The sequence below is a fragment of the Stylophora pistillata genome, chromosome 11, assembly GCF_964205215.1.
Source record: "Stylophora pistillata chromosome 11, jaStyPist1.2, whole genome shotgun sequence".
NCBI classification, from domain to species: domain Eukaryota; kingdom Metazoa; phylum Cnidaria; class Anthozoa; order Scleractinia; family Pocilloporidae; genus Stylophora; species Stylophora pistillata.
This window is the reverse complement of record NC_142529.1, coordinates 24,306,007-24,325,710: the sequence shown is the minus strand read 5'-3', so window position 1 is coordinate 24,325,710 and position 19,704 is coordinate 24,306,007. Positions and strand designations below refer to the sequence as shown.

General features: G+C 38.0%; 4 protein-coding genes across 4 annotated transcripts; 1 reads left to right on the top strand and 3 right to left on the bottom strand.

Moving 5' to 3' along the window:
- Positions 1 to 95: 95 nt before the first annotated feature.
- On the bottom strand, positions 96 to 9,540 carry LOC111343028 (uncharacterized). Its single transcript, XM_022950165.2, has 8 exons — positions 9,207 to 9,540; positions 6,560 to 7,192; positions 4,458 to 4,754; positions 3,392 to 3,784; positions 2,570 to 2,863; positions 1,591 to 1,839; positions 1,191 to 1,463; positions 96 to 798 (listed from the first exon to the last, which is right to left on the bottom strand). Exons 1-8 carry the CDS (start codon positions 9,319 to 9,321, stop codon positions 476 to 478), a joined length of 2,577 nt encoding a protein of 858 aa, XP_022805900.2. The 5' UTR covers positions 9,322 to 9,540; the 3' UTR covers positions 96 to 475.
- A 1,320-nt stretch (positions 9,541 to 10,860) lies between these two features.
- LOC148720748 (uncharacterized) lies at positions 10,861 to 12,830 on the bottom strand. Its single transcript, XM_088739767.1, is given in 2 exon segments — positions 10,861 to 11,591; positions 11,593 to 12,830. Coding segments are annotated over 2 exon segments (762 nt in total). The 5' UTR covers positions 11,962 to 12,830; the 3' UTR covers positions 10,861 to 11,198.
- A 117-nt stretch (positions 12,831 to 12,947) lies between these two features.
- On the bottom strand, positions 12,948 to 14,720 carry LOC148720747 (allatostatin-A receptor-like). The gene has a single exon (XM_088739766.1). The coding sequence runs from the start codon at positions 14,584 to 14,586 to the stop codon at positions 13,651 to 13,653; it is 936 nt and encodes a 311-aa protein (XP_088595892.1). The 5' UTR covers positions 14,587 to 14,720; the 3' UTR covers positions 12,948 to 13,650.
- A 3,032-nt stretch (positions 14,721 to 17,752) lies between these two features.
- On the top strand, positions 17,753 to 19,696 carry LOC111342406 (galanin receptor 2b-like). Its single transcript, XM_022949481.2, has one exon. It carries the CDS (start codon positions 18,639 to 18,641, stop codon positions 19,566 to 19,568), a length of 930 nt encoding a protein of 309 aa, XP_022805216.2. The 5' UTR covers positions 17,753 to 18,638; the 3' UTR covers positions 19,569 to 19,696.
- Positions 19,697 to 19,704: the final 8 nt, after the last annotated feature.

Here is a 19,704-nt window from a genome sequence, read left to right as displayed (position 1 = left end):
TTGTCATTATGATTCTCAATTTGTGCAGTGTCAGCGGTTGCACTTTTAGCATTATGCACCAGTCCAAGCTATTAGGGGTCTAGGTTATGAATAGGGGGCTTCCTTTGTTGAGAGAGTGAGGGAAACTCGTCTCTAGGCAATTTTAAATCTGGCTAAGGTGGTAGCTACTGTTCTCATAAGGATTTGTTTGTTTTATCTATACGTTCACTGGGGCGTTAATTTCCCACGTGACTTTCCCACGCGGCGTTTTGATAAACCATTCTAAGAAATTGTCTCTTTTTTTATACAAGTTCAGAGCTGTTAGCTGTTGTTGACTTAAGTCACTCTGTCGCTGAGACAGGAACGTCTGGTTGACATTTGTTCATGGCAGATCATGACTTGACACGCAACATTCCCTGAGCATTGCGTGACAGTCTTAATAACAATTGTGAGTTGTAGTGTAATGATCAAATGCAACTTAAACGCGTAAGTTTCTCTATGCCTTGTACGTCTTAACTGTACCGCCATTGGATAAACCCAGTTTAAGAGGAGTGTAAGATGAATCACTGCCATGTGAGCCAGCCATACCAGGCAAGCCAGCGGATCGGACTTCAGGAATCATAAAATCACTGTCAGAGGGCCGAGGACCGGGTGGTTTGATTGGCGGTTCCTCGTCCTGTTCATTTTCTTCTTGTGAAGCTTCAATGGTTTTTCTGGCTTTGTACAGCAGCAACCCTAACAGTCCAGTGACGATGACAAGAACAGCAGACAATCCGGCCAGGCAGCCAACTGCAACTTTCAACTGATTTAAGTCGTCGGCTGAGCGAAGAAGCATAACAAAACTTAACGTTAAAAACATACATAAGAATTAAATGAGAATTTTGCGGTTAATACAGCACATTTGAAGACAAATTTCGAAATGTTATTTGTTTTTCTTTGGAAGCTTGAACAATTGCAAGTAGTAAACGTTCATACAAATACTCTTTCCTAGTAACGGAGAACATAAAACAAACTTTTTTCAAAATCTTGATCCTAATACTACAAACATGCCTATTCAATCACCTTCTTAATTTCGTTACGGTAAACGTACTTTTGTTTTATTGGAAAAAAAATAGTGCTTTGTTGACCAATCACTGTGTATATAATTCACATCATATGATTGACTGACCCGTCAAAGCACAAAAAAGGAAAGCAAAATAACGTATGCTCACCATTCGAGACCCTCATTTTCATAGAAGTCGATCCCAAGGCATTTTGGGCTTTACATTCGTACACTCCGAAATCATCACCGCTGACTTCTGGTATGTTCAAGATGTTTTGTGATTTAGACCGCTGACCATGTAGAGGCTCGCCGTCCTTGTGCCATGTAATGTCACCAAATGTCGTATTAGCTGTTTCACAGTGCAACGACAAATGATCTCCTTTTTTAATAGATATCTCTCCTTCGGTTCCAGTTACCCACATCTGATTCAGGACGGGAGGGACTGCGGAGGAATTGAGAATTTACCAATAACTAAGAGTCGTGGAGAAGTAGAGAAAGCGATAACTCTACTAAACTTTCAGCTCAAATATGTAGAAAAAACATTTAAATTATTACAAAGTTACACCTACCTAATGATATAACCGTAACCGACTCGACGTCATCTGGCTCAATGCCATTACTAGCTCTGCAGGTATATACATCTTGCCCCTCTGACGTCATATTTGCTACAATTAATGTCTGGCCTTTATGAATAACATTGCGGTTTTTGTACCAGTTTATTGTGGGCTCAGGACCACCTTTGGCAGCACAATTTAGAGCAAGAGGTTCTCTGGGGACTTTGGCTCTTACAGATGCTATGGGGAGGATTCGCGGAGGATCTGAAAGAGGAAAGTGTAATTACACCTTTTTTTGTCCATATGAACGTTTGTCAATTATATATTACAACTCGTCATCTTTTTTTGTCCATATGAACCTTTGTCATTTACAAATTATCACTCGTAATTAAGGGCCCAAAACTTTGGGTAGGGTCGATGTGAAGTAAAAAATTTCGTTGATGGATTTTTACCACAATTGAAGTAATGTCGCAATCTGATTGGCCAATCTACCGTTGTCGATTAGAGTACAGGCAACGCTCTCGCGTCAACATGTCACGCAACGCCTTTGTCAGCTCTCAAACATGGATGGCTCGGACATCTTGTGTAAAAAAAAAACAAATCGACAGTGGTTTAGCGTGGTCTGTAATCTTATCGACAACGATGTTCGTCGTCACAGTGTCAAAATTTGTTGTGAACTCACTCGGCTGCGCCACGTGAGTACAATGACAACATTTTGAACACTGTGTTGACGAATATCATTGTCGAGAATATAGACCACGCTAGACCAATGTCGATTAGTTAATTAGAAACTGAATTAACTGTCGATCGTCCGACAGAATTAAAGGACCTCGTCAATTTTCGTATTCTTGAAACAATGAGCTTGAATTATACATAAATTGTTGTATGCTTTCCGCGTTTATAATCTTCTTCTCTTTGATACATCCTTGTTATATGTTTAGGCTAACAGTCTATCATCTCAATCAACATTTCCTCCTCTAACAAGTTAACTTACAGGTTTTTCCGGTTGAAAAAGTGTAATACTGACTCCAAAATCCTCCACCAGCTCCATTCACCGCTCGAACTCTTATTTGGTACTCAGCGTGTGACTTCAAACCACTTAAACTGGTACTGTTGTGATTCTGCACAACTTTGAGTAACACGTGCTCATCATTGGTCACTTTGTACTCAACATAGAATGACGTCACTAAATCGTCCTGCTGAGGATGTGCAGATGTTGACCACGAGACCAGCGCTGAGTGACTGTCCATCAGCTTCACGTAAATATCACGTGGAGCAGGAGGAATGACTGAAAGTATCAAAGAAAGCTCATATGAGTCCAAGTGAGGGCCTTGTCTTTTTATAGGATGACTCGTGGCATAGATATCATCCAGGAGACACAATATATTTCTAATAGTCACAAACATCCCAATGTCTCAATAACACATGCACCAACGTGGCACCCTTCAGAAGCAAAGCTATGTGCCATGCTTCACATATGGCAAATAATTGTTGTTAAGATTTCTCGTTTCGTAATGTGAAGAATAGCGATCTAGGAAACGATATTATAGCTTTCCGTTGGAAAGAGAAGGCGAAATACCCTTAGTATGGTGTGTGAGCGGTCTTAAGTTAACGGGTTAGTTATTCTTTGACAACACACCTACAATTCACATGTACAGAATGGGGGTTGTTTCCTCTCTACTATACATTACTCTCACCATCTCAAGTTATATTTCAACGTACGTAATGGCTCATGACGACCCAGCGACTTAGCGCAAAATGTAGTTTTGAATATTTTAATATTCAAAACAAAGTATTAAAAATACTTGACTCTCACCTCTACCGCAAAGAAAAGGATGATTTAAGTCAAACTCCTCATTTTCCCAAAGTCCTGAGAATTCATTAATTTTTGTACAATTTTTTCTGTTACCAGGGGAGGTGTCTGGAAGGTTTGGACCCCAATTAGTATAGCCCACCAAAGATCCATCTGACCAATGATATTTTTTCTCCGCATCACGTGATAACCCAATCCATACGCTCGAGCTTGGATTGGTTGGCCTGATCAGGTTTAAAAAAACGAAGTAACTCTCTTCCTCTGAATCCAATTTAGCTAGAGTTGCCTTTTCTGTTCTACAGACGGCTTGTGCTTCGTCCCAAGTTTTTTTATCGTTATTAAGTCTGAAGCAGGAGTCGCCAACAGCTTCCCACCCGTTCCAACAGGTTTGATCGCCTGTAAACAAGGGGATTATTTTAGCAAATGAAGATGTGACGAGCGAACAAAGGTAACAAAAGGACCATGAACCGATACTATTTTAAATACTGAGGCACGAAGAGACTAAGAGACGAAAGATGAAAAGACGAAGGGACAAAAAGACGAAGAGACTAAGAGACGAAAGATGAAAAGACGAAGGGAAAAAAAGACGAAGAGACTAAGAGACGAAAGATGAAAAGACGAAGGGACAAAAAGACGAAGGGACAAAAAGACGAAGGGACAAAAAGACGAAGGGACAAAAAGACGAAGCGACAAAAAGACGAAGGGACAAAAAGACGAAGGGACAAAAAGACGAAGGGACAAAAAGACGAAGGGACAAAAAGACGAAGAGACAAAAAGACGAAGGGACAAAAGACGAAGGTATAATGGAAAAAATGGACGAAAGGGTGAAGAGATGGATGGAAAAAGAGATGAAGTGTCGGAGGGAGGTGAGGAAGAATAGAGGGCCGGTAAAACTAAACTTAAACGGTGAAAACGAAGAAGGGAAAGGATCACATAACATGCGGAAGGATTTACATAACGGTGAGGGCGAATAGAATTGGCAAGCGTAATGAAAGACGAAGGACAAAATATTTAGGTGGATTTAGATGTCGATCGAGGAATGGAAGCATAAAAAAAGCCATCTACTTACTAAACATCACCACCTCGTATACATCACTGGCCATAAGGGAGCCTTTCCCATCCTGGCAGTCCGTTGATAGTCCGTACTTGCCGTACGTTTCTTGCGCTGTTAGGCTTGAAAGACAGCTTCCACCATCTTGAATTGCAAAATAACCATGGCCATTCTTAAGAGCAACACGGGCACATTTCTGTTTAATGTCCTCTCTTGTTTTGGGCTCGCCATCTAACAGAACATCTTTTCCTTCCATGGAGGGAATTGCTGGTGATGATAGCTTATCGGCATAGCAACCGACATGATGCATCTGTACTGTAGAAAAAGCGTTAAAAAAATGTTATTTGTCTTTTTATCGGGGATTTTGCTCATACGACTGTTTGTCAGTGTTTTAATATAGAAACTTCTTGTACTGTGATTCGTCTGTTTTCCAAGAATCAATGAAAATGCATACATAATTTAGTTCATTATATGATAACGGAAACTTCCGCTTTTTCTGGTCTGTTTAGCGAATAGATTCTATTTCGAAATGAGTAGGAGAGCTATCTTCGCCGTAATGAACACTACTTAAGCAGTAGTGAAAATAAGGCATGAAAAAATTCAGGCCTGAGCGGGATTCGAACCCATGACCTAAGCGACACCGGTGCAGTTAGGCATTTATAGATTATGCTAGCATAATTTTTGGCATAATTCGAGCAAACTGGCATAATTTCTGCCAAGTAGCAATGCTAGCATAATTTGCGCATTTTGATAATCATCAGATCATTTTTGATGCCATTATTTGATAATTTTTTGTCTCTAGTCCCAAGCACTTGGTGACCTTAATCGATATTTAAAGTTTTAGTTAAACTAGTAGCAATTGTAGTTCACTGTGAAGCACTGAGCCCGGGTCTAACCTGAACCACATGTTTATTTGAAATTCATAGTGAATTTGTTGCGTTTCTTTCCTGTAGACGAACGGCTTCTAGTTAAAAAAATTTATATTTTGGACTTATTTACATTTTTTCAAAGAGCATAATTTAAAAAAAACAGTGGCATAATTTGGAAAAAAGAGCATAATGTTAGCATAATTTGGCCAAAAAAAAAGCAATGCTACTAGCATAATATGCCACTTTTACTAGCATAATCTATAAATGCCTAGGTGCAGTGCTCTACCAACTGAGCTAACAAGCCAACTGGGAGCTGGCATTTAAGGTCAGAGATGACCTCAAAATGTAGTAAGAACAAAAAAGTGACTCAGAAGGCGCAGCCGAATGTGTCACTTATATTCTTACCACATTTGAAGTTTTCTTAGATCTACTACTGAACAGACGCAGGGCGGGCAGCATGGATTCTATTTGTTATTTATGGTGAAAAAGTAAAGCTTTGTTAGTGGAGGGTCATCTGGATCTGTTTCTGTCTTCAAGTAGATCATGAGTAAGAACCAATCAAAACGAGAGTATAATTCAGCTCACTATGATATCAATTAATTATTAAGTATTTATATAATTGAGTAATCATTATGTATTTATCTATTATCGTCAATTACTAATTAATTATTTATTGTTATTATTATTATGATTATTATTATTATTATGATTATTATTATTATTATTATCATCATTATTCATTATTTCTTATTAACCGGGCGGGAGGTGTGTATGGGAGAATCTTGACCGAGGTCGCCAGTACAGACCGAAAGCAACGAGGTTTCATGTACCAGCGACTGAGGTCAAGATTCTCCCATACAGACCGACCTAGCTCGGTTAATAAGATGTTTATTATGGCTGTGTCTTATATGCAAATTTTTTATATTCTTTGTACCTTTCTTCTAGACCGGTCTAGATGCCGGTCTAGATGGAAAAATCTAGAGTGTTTTCATTATTGATTTCAGCCAATCAAATTCGTGAATTCGGTAGTTCCCAGTCCTTGTGAGACATAGCCATATAATAATTATCAATGTTACAGCTCTTCTGTTTACTTCTACCGCTTTTAAGACGTTATTTCGTAGTAACACTAATGGAACACGAGCCTTCTCTCATTTTTCCCTTCTTGGAATCACCACGTTGTGGTACCTCTCGTCTTTTATCTATATCTGAACAGGCTCATGACAAAGTAGAATCATATTGTTCACGTATTACCTTCCAGCGGACACCGATCTTTCACATCATTGATCTCCTGCTCAGAGAGTGACTTGTTATAAATCTGCACACATGCAATTGCACCCTTGTAGAAATTCGGATCACCCTTCACTGCTCCCACTCTGACGTCATCTTGTGTGGATATCTCGAATCGTCCCAAATTCAAACGAGACACTTCTTTTCCGTCGATCCACAGTCCCGCGGTCCCAGCTAAATAATCGTACGACGCTGCGATATAATTCCACGCTTTCAGCCTGATCTTATCGCTCTGGATTGCGTAAGGTTGTGAAGAATCACGCATTTCAAACTTAGCAACAAGTCTGTTAGGACTCTCTAACCATATATGCACTCCTCTGTCTTGAACTTTGTAATTAATTAGAGGTCCTTTAGAGATTTCAGGGTAAATCCAGGCCACCAGCGTCATAGAATACTTAGCGTCCAGGTCTCCATTATTAGGAAACTCCACAAAACTGGTCGATGACCCGGAGAAGTAGAAAGATCCCCCGGGTTGCCTGTAATATCCCGTGAAAAGGTCCACACCCTTTGCTATTCCCGGCGGATTTTTTTCTCGGCTTATGTCCTTGGTGCCATACTGTTTGTTGAGTGGAAAAAGTGCCATTGGCTCTGGTAAGTCTGTATGCAAGACGACGAAAAAGAAAAAAAGATGAACAAAAATGAGCTGACTGACTGCTTTACTAGCTTGAAAAGAAGAAATCCATATGGCTGACATTTCTTAATGGAAAGAGAAATAAACGTTTTCAGGCCGTCATTGACTTAAAAGTATGATAGGCCGACATTCTCAAGTCGCGTATCCAACGAGAAAGCGATTGTACAAATCTACTGATAGAATAGAAGAACAGGCCAGCGAAATAACTTGGATTGTTAAGTCGTAAAGCGCGTAGAGGACCAGTCGGCTTGTTAGCTCAGTTGGTAGAGCACTGCATCAGTATCGCCGAAGTCGTGGGTTCAAATCTCGCACGAGCCTAAATTTTCTCCAGGCCTTATTTTCACCTTCTAGATAACTAGGATTTATTACTACGAGGAACGCTTTCATACATAGCATGGAAGACGTTGAACATTTACCCGTCTTTGGACGTCACGTGATGCAGTCTGTGTTACGTGACTTGGGCTAATTTGTTTACTAATGCAATATGTCAGCAACAAGCTCGAAGAGTTAAACAATAACCAGATAATTACTTTAAGAATTATTTGGTTCGAAGCTAATTATAAACCAAACCTCACAAAAGGATTAGTCTGATTATCAAATGTTTTTCATGGTTGGTAATTTGCGAGACCGAAAGTACGAATCCTTAGAGCTAATCTGAAAAACAATTTACTTGTAAGAAACACATATCTTACGTTCAATTGTAAATACTGACTCCAAAACACATTTTATGTGCAAGTTTGAATTTAGGGAAGGTGACCTAAAAATGCATTTGCGTATCAGGCAGAAAGTTTGTCACAAGTATGTCAGTCAAATATACTGTTCAGATAAATAACTTACGGATGCTGCTAAATTAGATCGGAGGAATATATTTGGTCACGGACTTAAAAAAATCACCAAACCGTAAAAATATGATATCGATCGATCCATTAACCTTAAAAATTCACTTGAAATATTTCTTGTTCGATGTTTCAAAAATCATTAACTTGTTGGTCCATCAATTATGCTACATCCGAGACGAAATGGCATAAAGTAGCATACAAAATTAATGGATTTGTCTATTGTTCATATGAGTTTGTGTCGTCACCTGCATGCAAACAGTTTTAAAACAGCCAGCAATGAGATCATTTCGCACTCGTAATCCAAATGGAGAACTGTTTCATTTAAGCATAAATAGGTAAAGTGAAGAAGCCTATTCGACAAGAAACTTGTCCATCGACTTGTCCAAATATCGCCTGCTAATTCAAGTTGTGAATTTTTATATTATGGTATATTGCGTTGTTTGACGTTACATGTACAGGCGCCATACCATGTCTTTAGTTATTCTCTATAATCATTCATTAAAGTCGTGCTAGCGAAGAGAAGAATATAAACGAAGGCTCTTTAGAACACGAGAAATCTCATCGAAAGTGGTGTTGACAATATTTAATCATATAATGGCTAAACTATTAAACTCTGAGTTTTTCTATTTTTTTTTTTTTTTTTTCAAAAGTATTTACGGTCAGTTCTGACGTAGCCTTTAAAAATAAAATGACAAAAAAGAAACGATTAAAAAAGAAAAAAACCTTCACAATGTATGTGACAACTTTTTCACACTGGCTCTGTGATCTCACAACGTCGATTTATTCAACAGAAATTATCAACAATCACTGGGGTCTTCTATGCGCAGCTATTGGTATACAACTGTATTTCCGTGTAAATATTCTTGCTATGTTATCTATGAGATAGTCGCGGTGGCTCCAAATTAATTTAACTCCTTTCGTTGTTGCAACGCGCCTTCAAAGGAACGAGAAAAGGAAAATTTCGTCAACTACTTCGATAATAGATGTCTTTTTCGATGCGAAAGCAAACCTTATCGAAATAATGCTGCATAGATCGATATAACCTTCGTAATTATTCTCTCACGAAGCGTGACCGAGTTGAAAGTTTTCAACCGCGAACGCTTTATCACAATATTCTCAGTTAAATGTTACTTCAACTTACCTACAATTCCATTTACTTCTAAGGAAACCGTAACGAAGACCATCACAAACAGATTTGCCGTACAGCTTTTAGAAGGCATCATAGATTTGAAAAAACCCAATACTATACCGTTCATCTGATCTCTTCCGTGAAAAACAAAACGTCCGCAAAACGTCCTCAAATAAACGCTAATCCGGGTCAATTTGAAACCAAACTGTCAAAACTGATTTCTTATCTCGATGGCTCCAAAGCCATTTGCGAATGACTGAGCCAGAGGGAAAGAGATCTTCAAAACTTTCAGTTATGTTTGTAACGATTTCGGTTACAAAGACTGCAACTAAACAAAGGGTCACGATGCGATATTCTAACCACTTGTGTTATTCAAATTTTACATTATGTTTACTTAGGGGAATATCACGCTAGGCTTAGCATAACATATACCGCTGAAACAGATATCACAAATTTTAGAATGAATTAAAATGTTTTAAATTGCTATCATAACAACACTTTCTGAAACATTTGTTTCATGCGACTGGTCGCATGAAACAAATGTTTGTCCCTTCATGTGAACTGTTTGTGCGACCAGTCCCTGCGACTAAACGGTAAATAAGCCAATCACGGGTCAGTAGGATGCGTGACCTCTGGTATTTGTAAACATTGCAGTTTCTATGAATTTTCCCTGACTTCTAGATTTCTACAACTGAAGAATAAAAAACTGTTTCTACTTTTGTAAACATATACAGATGTCTTGGAGCCGTTTTGATGGAATTTTTACCCTATTTGACTCTGTGTCTGTTAAAAATAATAATAATAAAAAAAAACCGAACACGTAAAAGCATGAATAATCCGACTGAATAAGTGTAGTTCGTTTGCGTTGATGTTTAATAGTGCTACAATGAAAAGTTACCAAATTTTAATTGTTTTCGGGTAACGCTCCAGACTAAGAAACATCTTTTGCCTCTTAATTTTCCTATGTTCTTGTGCAATTGAGTGCCTCCGTGAGAACGCCTTAAGGGACTAGTCCCTGCTACCGGTCCCCTCGTGTAAACCCTTCAAAGACTTGTCGCCGGGACTAGTCGCACGGACTAGTCGCAGGGACTAGTCCCCTCGTGTGTGCCGACCTTTAGTTCCTTTAATGCTGATCAAAATTTATTTCATTTTTTTTATGCACGCATCAATGTTCCTGAAGAGCTCAAATAGCCATGATCCGTTTACGTTTGACGAAGTATATTGTATCTATCTTCCAAGCACATAAAACCAATTTAGATCAATATTTTTATCCAGTGTTCTGCTAACATTGCTTTTTAGAGACCTTAAATTAGAATAAGAAGAGAAAGAATTCTAAGATCACTTACGAATGATGTCACGTCATCCTAACCACATCCTACAAGTGTACCCAACATTGCCTCTTCAAACCACTTTTTAAGCTACGTGAAGTTGATGAAGGCAGACTGGATATTAATTCAACTCTTTTGTAGGAGATCAGTCTCGAATAAAGATTTTATGAAAGTATGTCACTTATTGCGCGCAACAAATCTCTTTAGTAAAAGAACGAATCTTGACAGCGTGTGACCGGTCAATTATTTAGAGAATCTAAGTTTGTCTGATTTGCAACCTCGTTCCCAATGACCTCGAAGACTTGATTATCATCATCATTATTAGATATCATCAGCTTTATTATTATTATTGATATCGCAGTGTACACTTCTGAATGCTTCAGAATACAAATAAAATTGAAATAGGACGCCAAAGGCGTAGCCTATTCAATTGTCACTACTACATAGATAAAAGCTAAACTTTAAAAAAAATGTGTGCCCCTAGACCCTAAAAGAAAATAAATGTTCCATCAACCTATGCTTGAACCTAGCGTCGTTTAAGAAACTTAGTCCGATAGGAACTTAAAGTCCAGACACAAATAAACCTAAGACTAGTTTTAAAATGGTATACCCATAGACCCTACAATGGAGATAAATGTTTAAGACCTCTACTTAAAACTAACGTCGTTGGGAGAACTTAGTCTGATAGGACCTCGAAAGTCCTGGCAATGTTAAGGGAGCTAGAGACTACAGCTTTCTGCATGTTCCTTAGCAATGAGTGACATCGGCCACTTCCAACCAGTTGGCGTGTGCTTTCCTTGACCCTTCGCGAGCTCCCTCCAAGTGCGTCTATTATGATGTTATGCTGCTCAATCTTGTACTCTGGGTATCTCCTCCTTAATTCGTACCGCAGTGGGGCGTACTTGTTCGTCTTCTCTGCACATTTGATCTCTCTGTTACTGACCCATGGACAGCTCATTTCAAGTAACACTACTTTCTTCCTCTCCTTGTCTATAACCGTACAGCGGTCTATCCTGTTGTTTCTCACTTCTGCGTGTTCTGCATATAGTGGCATGTCCCAGAGTGTTTATTTTTCCCCTCTTGTTCTCGTAAAGTGGTTTCGGCATGTTCTGAGAATACCACGGTGGTACTGTTGTCACGAAGTCTAGGTCTTTCAAGAGTTCGTAGAAAATTACCTTAAGTGCTGCATTATGCCGAATCATGTATTTAGACTGGGCTAGCGCTCCACAACCTGCTAGCACTTGCGCTTGCGTTTTTGCGGCCTTACCCCACATGCGGCACTTCACATCCTCGCTCCTGTGAGTCCCTGTCTTTTTCTGGTGGCAGACTTTCGTTGGTAGGAGTTGCTGGAAAGGTATAGTTCCTGCAGTCCCGCTATGGTGTGAGTCGGCGCAGTCTTCCACTCGCTCAAAGCATTCATCTCCAGCAAAGCAAAGCATTCATCTCCAGCTTCTTGATCCTCCCCCCTCTCAGTTAACGAACGTCCTTACCATCCCTCTGCTTTCAGTTCCCCAACATCCCTTTCCTTGCCAGCAGTCTTCAACCACATCCCAATCTTCTTCACAGGTACTTTCAAATCGTTCGTTAGACATGTGACCAATAGTTGGAGATGCACCAGTTTATATTAAATTTTTCTTTTTCTTTTTTGTAGAAATAGGAATTGGGACAACCCAGGCTTAGTGCAATTTTGATTTTGTTTTGTTTTGTTTCTTTGTTTTGTTTTTGGTTTTGGTTTTTGTGTTCAATAATCCAATCTCAAGCAGCATTTGTAAATTGCCTAAACGTAGTGAGATTTATATTTGGACATTTAAAAACACAAATAAAGTTTCCATTTGATTTATCATCTTACTGGTTTATGTCGGACTAATTTGATGACCTGCTCCCAGTTGGCTTGTTAGCTCAATTGGTAGAGCGCCACACTAGTATCGCACAGGTCAATGGTTCGAATCCCGTACAGGCCTGATTTTCACTATTGCTTAAATAGTGCTTTACTGCGAGGATCGTGCACATCTACGTTTCATAAACGCAGTTCAGATATATATGTATTTCATATATTCGTTGTGTTTGATTCATTATCTTACGGGTTTATGTCGAGTTAATTTGATGGCCTGCTCCCAGTTGGCTTGTTAGCTCAATTGGTAGAGCGCTGCACTAGTATCGCAGAGGTCAGTGGTTCGAATCCCGTACAGGCCTGAATTTTTTCAGGCCTGGTTTTCACTTGCTTAAATAGTACTTTACTGCGAGGATCGTGCACATATAAAATTTAGAATATCGTAACTCGGTCAAGCACCTGTCGTCGTTTCGTTCCCTGTTCCAGTCAGGTGCGAATCGTAGAGGAAAAATTAATTAATTTTAAGATCACTTTGAATCTGTAACCATACGTTATATGAGTACAATGAACGATATTTTTAGGGAAAAAAATGGAATTTTTACTTCTTCAAATTTGCCGGACGAGACATGATTTGATCATTTATTAGTAGTGTACATTTAATATCATTTAATTTTTTTCATTTCAATTCTGCTCTGCTTGAATTCAGACTGACTGACTTCCTCTCGACCAAACGGTTTTTTTTTTTTTGGAGGGATATAATTATGATCTTTAAGTGACTCCATTGCTGTCTTTCTGTTTAGGTTTTTACTAAGAGCAAAAAATTATATGAAATGTTTTTACCTTTGTTATGGCTCTAAGCGAGTACTTTGAAATATTTGGATATATTTGTTTTATTGTCGTGAAATCCGAGGCGGATGCAATCTTCACCACATGGTATAATATATAGCCTGTATTCAAAGTACTTATTTTCTTATGATTTACAGAAATGCATTATTTTTAGCCTGTTGCAGGGTTAATATTCGTCTTAGAAAATCCTTAACAGCAAACTTTAGATACAATTTTGACATTTAGACAGAAAGGTTTAGAATTAAACTTTTATCATGCCGCGCTCTTGACATCTACTCTCGAGGACAATGGCCGCGCAATGGTACTTCAAATAGCTTTCATTATGTTATCCAAATTGACTTTTTATCTGAACACGAATATTAATGTCGCAACATAAACTGAAAGAATAACTCTGTTTCGATTCTACTTTCTCGTTTTTCGATCGTCTTCTGTTTGTTTAAATATCAAACTTTCAACGCGATTGACAGCTAAGCATTTGTCTGACTTTTTTTCGAAACGATCGACTTTGAAGCGAATAGAGAATTGGATTGAAGCTTGCGCTCATCCAAACCAAACTTAGCATGATAACAAGCAATTTATCCTCGATTTCTTGCACAGCACCGACTAAAATTAAACCTTCTACAGCCGCCCATGGCAGCCAAAATACGTTGAAAGAAACAACAACGCTGAGGACAATTCTTGTGATACGTTTTCGCGTTTTGAGGAGAATTTGTTCTCCTTCCTGGGGGGTTCGCCGCGAGCAATGACACCATAGATGTTTGATAAGGGCTAGAGAAGTTCGCAGTATTACCGCCATCGGTATAATATATGCAGCAATGAGATCGATGAAAACGATCACTTTGATTTTAAAACTGTGAGCTCCAGATTCCAAGAGAAATGTTAAGCAAATTAAAACGGATTTTCCTTCGAACGCGTTAGGAATTTTCATCATAAGCAAAACCGTTGGTAAAGATGTAATCACAGCTATCAGCCAAATTATTACAATCAAAATACGGTTGTTCTTCTTTTTCGAAGCTCTTCTGTGCTTCCACGGATGAACTATAGCGTAAAATCTGTCCGTTGAGATAGCAGCCAGTGTAAGAACAGATTTTTGAGACGTGAAGTGAATTCCCACGATGGTTACTTTACATGCAATGCCCTCGAAGTTGGGTGGCAAAAGATTCCCATCGCTAAAATACCGATTACGAATTTGTTCCGCGTAGAAGAGAGTTCCAAACAGCAAACAAAACAAGTCAGATATGGCTAAATTGAGTAGAAGGTAGTTAAATGAAGACCTCAGTTTTTTGTTTGTGATAATAAGGAAGCAGATTATAAAATTTCCCACCAACCCTGCCCATATTATAACTGGCGTAACAACTTCAAACGCTAAAGAATCGTTTAACGACATGGTGAGAGCTCCACGACTTGAAGTCGGCCTCTATGTAGTTTCCTCTCGCGAACAAAGATTATTACATCGGAAAAACTGACGTTTCTTATAGATATGCCCTTCCTTTTTGACACGAACAAAAATAATCTTCAGGAAATGCTGTTTCACGGGGGGTTATAATTATGCAAATGTATGTCCTCGAAAGTCGCTCTCTAAATTTACTTTTGAACCAGAGCTTAATTACAATGTGATTCAAAATCAGTCTGCAAGATTGAAATGATGACAATAACGATTTGTCTTGGTTTCATTAAATCTTATACCTGCAGAATTCACTGTTTCAAAGTGGCTTTAAAGGATTTGAATTAATAGTAGAATTGATCATGGGCAATCGACTGTTGTAATAAAGCTCAGTGTGTTTAGTTTTCTTCAGCTGTCGCATGATTTTACAGTACATTTTTAGGAAAGTTATCTATATTTATCTATTTTAAGAGACGCTACTTGAACTTTGAAGCATGAAATCATGTCTTAAATTAACAGGACATAATCTATTGCTCATCAGAACTTTCGTTTAAATACTTTTATGAGTAGCAAGTAAGCCGCACTCAGTTTTCCGTTTAAAAGATATCCCTGTTTTTTCCCTTCAATTCTGTTTATTTTTAATTTTATTTTGAACACTTTTTTCGGAAACATTTTGTAGCATCACTAAGTATGATAGTAACACCAGATGGCTTGCTCACTCAATCACTCCGTTTTGTCGCGATAACATCTATTGATTGGACCATTAAGAAACTTGAATTGCCTTAGTTATAATTAAAAGCTATATATTCACCGTAGCGGAGGAGGCCAGTGGTGAATATTTGGTGGTGGATATTGAAACTGCAATTATGCGAAAACTGTGTGTGTGGTCTGTGGCCCGGAAATTAACAACTCCGCATCTTTAATATAAATATAATTCACTTTAATCCTGATTAGCTGAAGTTGGTTGAAACTAAAGAAAATAACAAACTTTTACAACAGTTACACAATAGACAACATAAAGAAATAACGAACAACAAGACGGAAAGAGGACTATAACTGAAGTACTTACATTGTTACGGCCACAGAAACATTATTAAACTGCACTGAGCAAAAACAAGAAAACAGCTATATTACATGATAAATTATGCAGGCAGCACAAAGCGACCAAAAGGCTGCAACAAAATGACAAAGAAAAGCGCTAATGAAACAATAAATATAACTGTAGAATGAAAAAGACTTATAAATGAACTCCAAACACGTAAAAGGAAAGAAAAAATGTCGCACTTAGAACTTACAGATATTTTTTTGGTGGTAAATATCCACAGCTAGGCACCAACACTGAAGTAAACATTTGTTTTAACCAAAGAAGAGAGAGAAGATGGCCAACGAGTGCAATATTTTAGGTTCAAATCGCGTACAAGTTGCTCGAAGGCGAACGGCAAAGGATGGTTAAAGTTTGAAAAAACAATCAGAGCGCATGCATGACGCCTTCAACGTTATCCTCTATTTAATCATTTTACTAACTGTAAATAGCTCTGCCTTTGGACTATGGATTTATTCTTTTTATCTAAATCTATCTATTTTTCTTCAAAATCGTTCAGCTGTAACTTAAAGGAAAGAAGAGAAGAGAGTTTAAATATGCAGATTACTTATGGAACGACCAGGGCGCAATTTAAGTTTCCATTGTTGCATTCTCGAACGAATGTCGAAAGGAGCCTGGCATTGCATTAGTTTTGCTTCTCTACCGTCCGTGATTGGTCCAGAGAACTAGCGTCTTTCTTTCAAGCAAGAATAAAACTCGCGCTTTCCTCTCGACCAATCAAATGCCATACTAAAATCACTCATGCCCACCCGCTTCAGTTCCCGCGCTCTTGGCAGATTGCTTGTTTTATCTTCGATCTGATCTTTATAGAGTTTTCCTTTATTTTGATCGGCTGGAAAATTGATTAAGGGGCACATGATTGATAATTAGATTTTATTGAAAAACAGTTCTTTAAAAACAAAATACGTTTTCAAAATATATCGGGTGCCATATAGGACAATATTGTGTGCCCAAAAAATAAAATGCAAAAGTTACGTATAAATGGCATGGATCAAATAAATATATGAATGGAATATATGTGCAACATATATATGGTACGGATCAAGTCAATATATGGTACTGAATAAATAAAAATATGACATAGGACAAAAGTAAGAAAAATATATATGGCTATTGTGCCCGTTATCACTTTGGCCAGCGGCGTTATTTTGGAAAGCAGGAAAACTTGGCATCTGATCGAGGAATTGAATAATTATGGTGAACTCTACTCCCACCGTCGACTTACTTGTTCGACAGATTATTGATCACCCTCAATTCAAAGAAGCCTTGCAAGCTAGGTCATCCGCTAGTTCAAGTTCAAACCCTGAAACTTCAACTCAAACAGCAGTTTCTGGAGCACGAGCCGTTCTCAAAGAAAATCCACTTTCAGAAGCATAGTCTCGAAGCATGCAACAAATATTTAGAAATTAAGCCGATGATTTCTTCGTACAAGAGATAAAGTGGCTCAAGTAAACTTTCGCCAGTGCTTTGCACTTTGCACTCAAATATGAAACACTTAACAACGTATGCATGATCATCTAATCGGCGTTCAAAATACTTCAAGACATTGATGTTTTCAGAGTGAATATTTCTACGAGTTTGACGAAAAAGGGATGGAATAGAGCTCTCGAAAAATTGCTCTAAATCATCAATCCTGTCAATCTTCCGCTGACCAAATTGACAATGGGCACTATAACCATATATATTTTTCGCGCATTTGCCCCATATCTATATCGTATTTGGTCCATGCCACATATATTCCATGTATATCATATCTATTTGATCCATGACATATATATTTAAGTTTTGCACTTTATTTTTGTGTCAACAATATTGTCCCATACGGCACGCCATAAAAATATGCCTCGAAACTCCTCTCCATTCGAGATTAAGGAAAATGTATACTTGAAGAGGAAAGTGTTTCATTTGACCGCGAACCCTGCAAAAAATTGATCATTTGTTTCAGTAAGTTTACGTAAAAAAATTGAAACTAAGCGGATTCTTTGTCTTTTCCTCAGCACTTAATTTCAATAGTTTCTGAATCATCTAATTTATTCATGAAAAAAAATTTCTCCTTGAAAGAGGAAAATTAATGAACGCCTCCATGATATATATAAACATGACAACGGAACCAAATTCACTGGTAAGCCGACCGTTAAGCCACTAAAATTAGTCCTAGGCTGTAAAAAAGAGGGTTTTTTGGCTTAAGAAAGGGACCAATCAAATGAAATGAGTTTCGGAGTGTTATTAGTAGAAATTTACGAGACATCACGCTTCACGATCATAGCGGAAACATTTTCACGCTTTCTCGTTGTCGATATTACGCAGTCTCAAAAAGATAAGATAGACATCTTAGTCAGGGTGGAAATAGCGCTCTATGCTATTAAAAATCAAGCCTCCAGAGTTTTAATGCATACTATTATTAGCTATGGCCTCTTGGCTTAGACGTTTAGGTGGATTTACCTTAAAAAAAAAAAAAAAAAAAAAAAAACTGTTAAAATGGATTAAACGATTATTTTCCTCATAACGAAAATAATCAAAACAAAACGCAATAAACACAAAGAAAGAATCGTGTAGAATACTACTATTACTTCGAGTGAAAACGTAACTATTTTTAATTGAAGACTGTGTAAAAAATCATATCGAAAAAGTAACATTTGCATCTAAAATGAGATTATCAAATAGAAATCCGCCAAGCGCCCTCAATTTCCCTTTTAATTGGAGGCTTATTTTAGGTATGGCAGTTAAGAATCAAGTTCTCGTTAACATGTTAATTAAGAAATGACAATCTTTCGAATGCAATTCGTATAGAATCTACCACTGTGCAAGGAGTATTTCGAAAAGATTGCCTAAGGAAGTTTTTCCTCGTAAAACCCAGACGAGCTCTGAATAGATATTTCAGTTTATCTTTGTACTTAACGCTCTGTTTTCGCCCTACGAATTGTTCTCACTCCGTGGACCCATACGGCTGAGAATGTCTATGAACGCTGATTTAAAAGCATTTGATGTTGCTACGCCGGTTATAATTTTGGCAGGCATGACTGGAAATTTCATTGTCTGTTGCCTCATTATTACAAACAAAAAACTGAGGACTTCATTTAACTATCTTCTTCTCAATTTAGCCATATCTGACTTGTCATGCTTACTGTTTGCGTCTCTTTTCTACGCGGGGAAAATTCGAAATCTTTACTTCAGCGACGGAAATCTTCTACGACCCGACTTCGAGGGCATTGCTTGCAAAGTAACTATTGTAAGCATCGACCTCACCACGAAAATTTCTGTTTTTACTCTAGCTGCTATCTCAACGGACAGATTTTATGCAATAGTTTATCCATGGAAGCACAGAAAAGCTTCGATAACGACGAAGATACGAATCCTGCTTCTCGTTATTTGGTTGGTGGCGGTGATATGTTGTCTACCGATGATGTTGATCATGGCAAAAATTCCGAATAGATTCGAAGGAGAATCGATAGCGCCGCTTTGCCTTAAATTTCTTGTGGATACCGACAAATTTAAAGTCATCGCTTTTATTGATCTCATCGCTGCTTACATTATACCGATGGCGATTATTTTGCGGACTTCAATGGCAGTTATCAAACATCTATGGTGCCATTGCTGGCGTCGAACGCGTCGCGAAGAAGGCAAAGTATTGGTTAACTCGCGCAAGCGAATTACAAAAATTGTCTTTAGTGTTATTGTTGCTTTTAACATATTTTGGTTACCATGGGCGGTTCTGCAAGGTTCTCTTTTAATCGGTGTTGTTCACGAAATTAACGGCAGAATGTTCCTTATCATGTTTAGTTTGGTTTTAATCAGCGCCAGTGTAAATCCAATTCTGTATTCGATTCAAAGTCGATTGTTTCGAAAAGGGGTTATTAAAATGCTTCGCTGTAAATCAATTTGAACATTCGGGGGAAATCTTTGAATGAACGTTAAAGAAACAGGATATTTTTTCGTTATTCAAGATTTTACTGTATGATAAATTTTTTTGTCAATATCAAGAAATATCAACATTCAGATTTAGACTTGTGCAAAAGATC

Coding starts and splice junctions, on each gene's coding strand:
- LOC111343028 (XM_022950165.2), bottom strand. CDS start 9,321: ATGAACGGTATAGTATTGGGTTTTTTCAAATCTATGATGCCTTCTAAA. Junction 1,840..2,569: donor TTTTTCAACCGGAAAAACCT/GTAAGTTAACTT, acceptor TTCCTCTTTCAG/ATCCTCCGCGAATCCTCCCC. Junction 799..1,190: donor GAAAATGAGGGTCTCGAATG/GTGAGCATACGT, acceptor TTCTTCGCTCAG/CCGACGACTTAAATCAGTTG.
- LOC148720747 (XM_088739766.1), bottom strand. CDS start 14,586: ATGTCGTTAAACGATTCTTTAGCGTTTGAAGTTGTTACGCCAGTTATA.
- LOC111342406 (XM_022949481.2), top strand. CDS start 18,639: ATGTCTATGAACGCTGATTTAAAAGCATTTGATGTTGCTACGCCGGTT.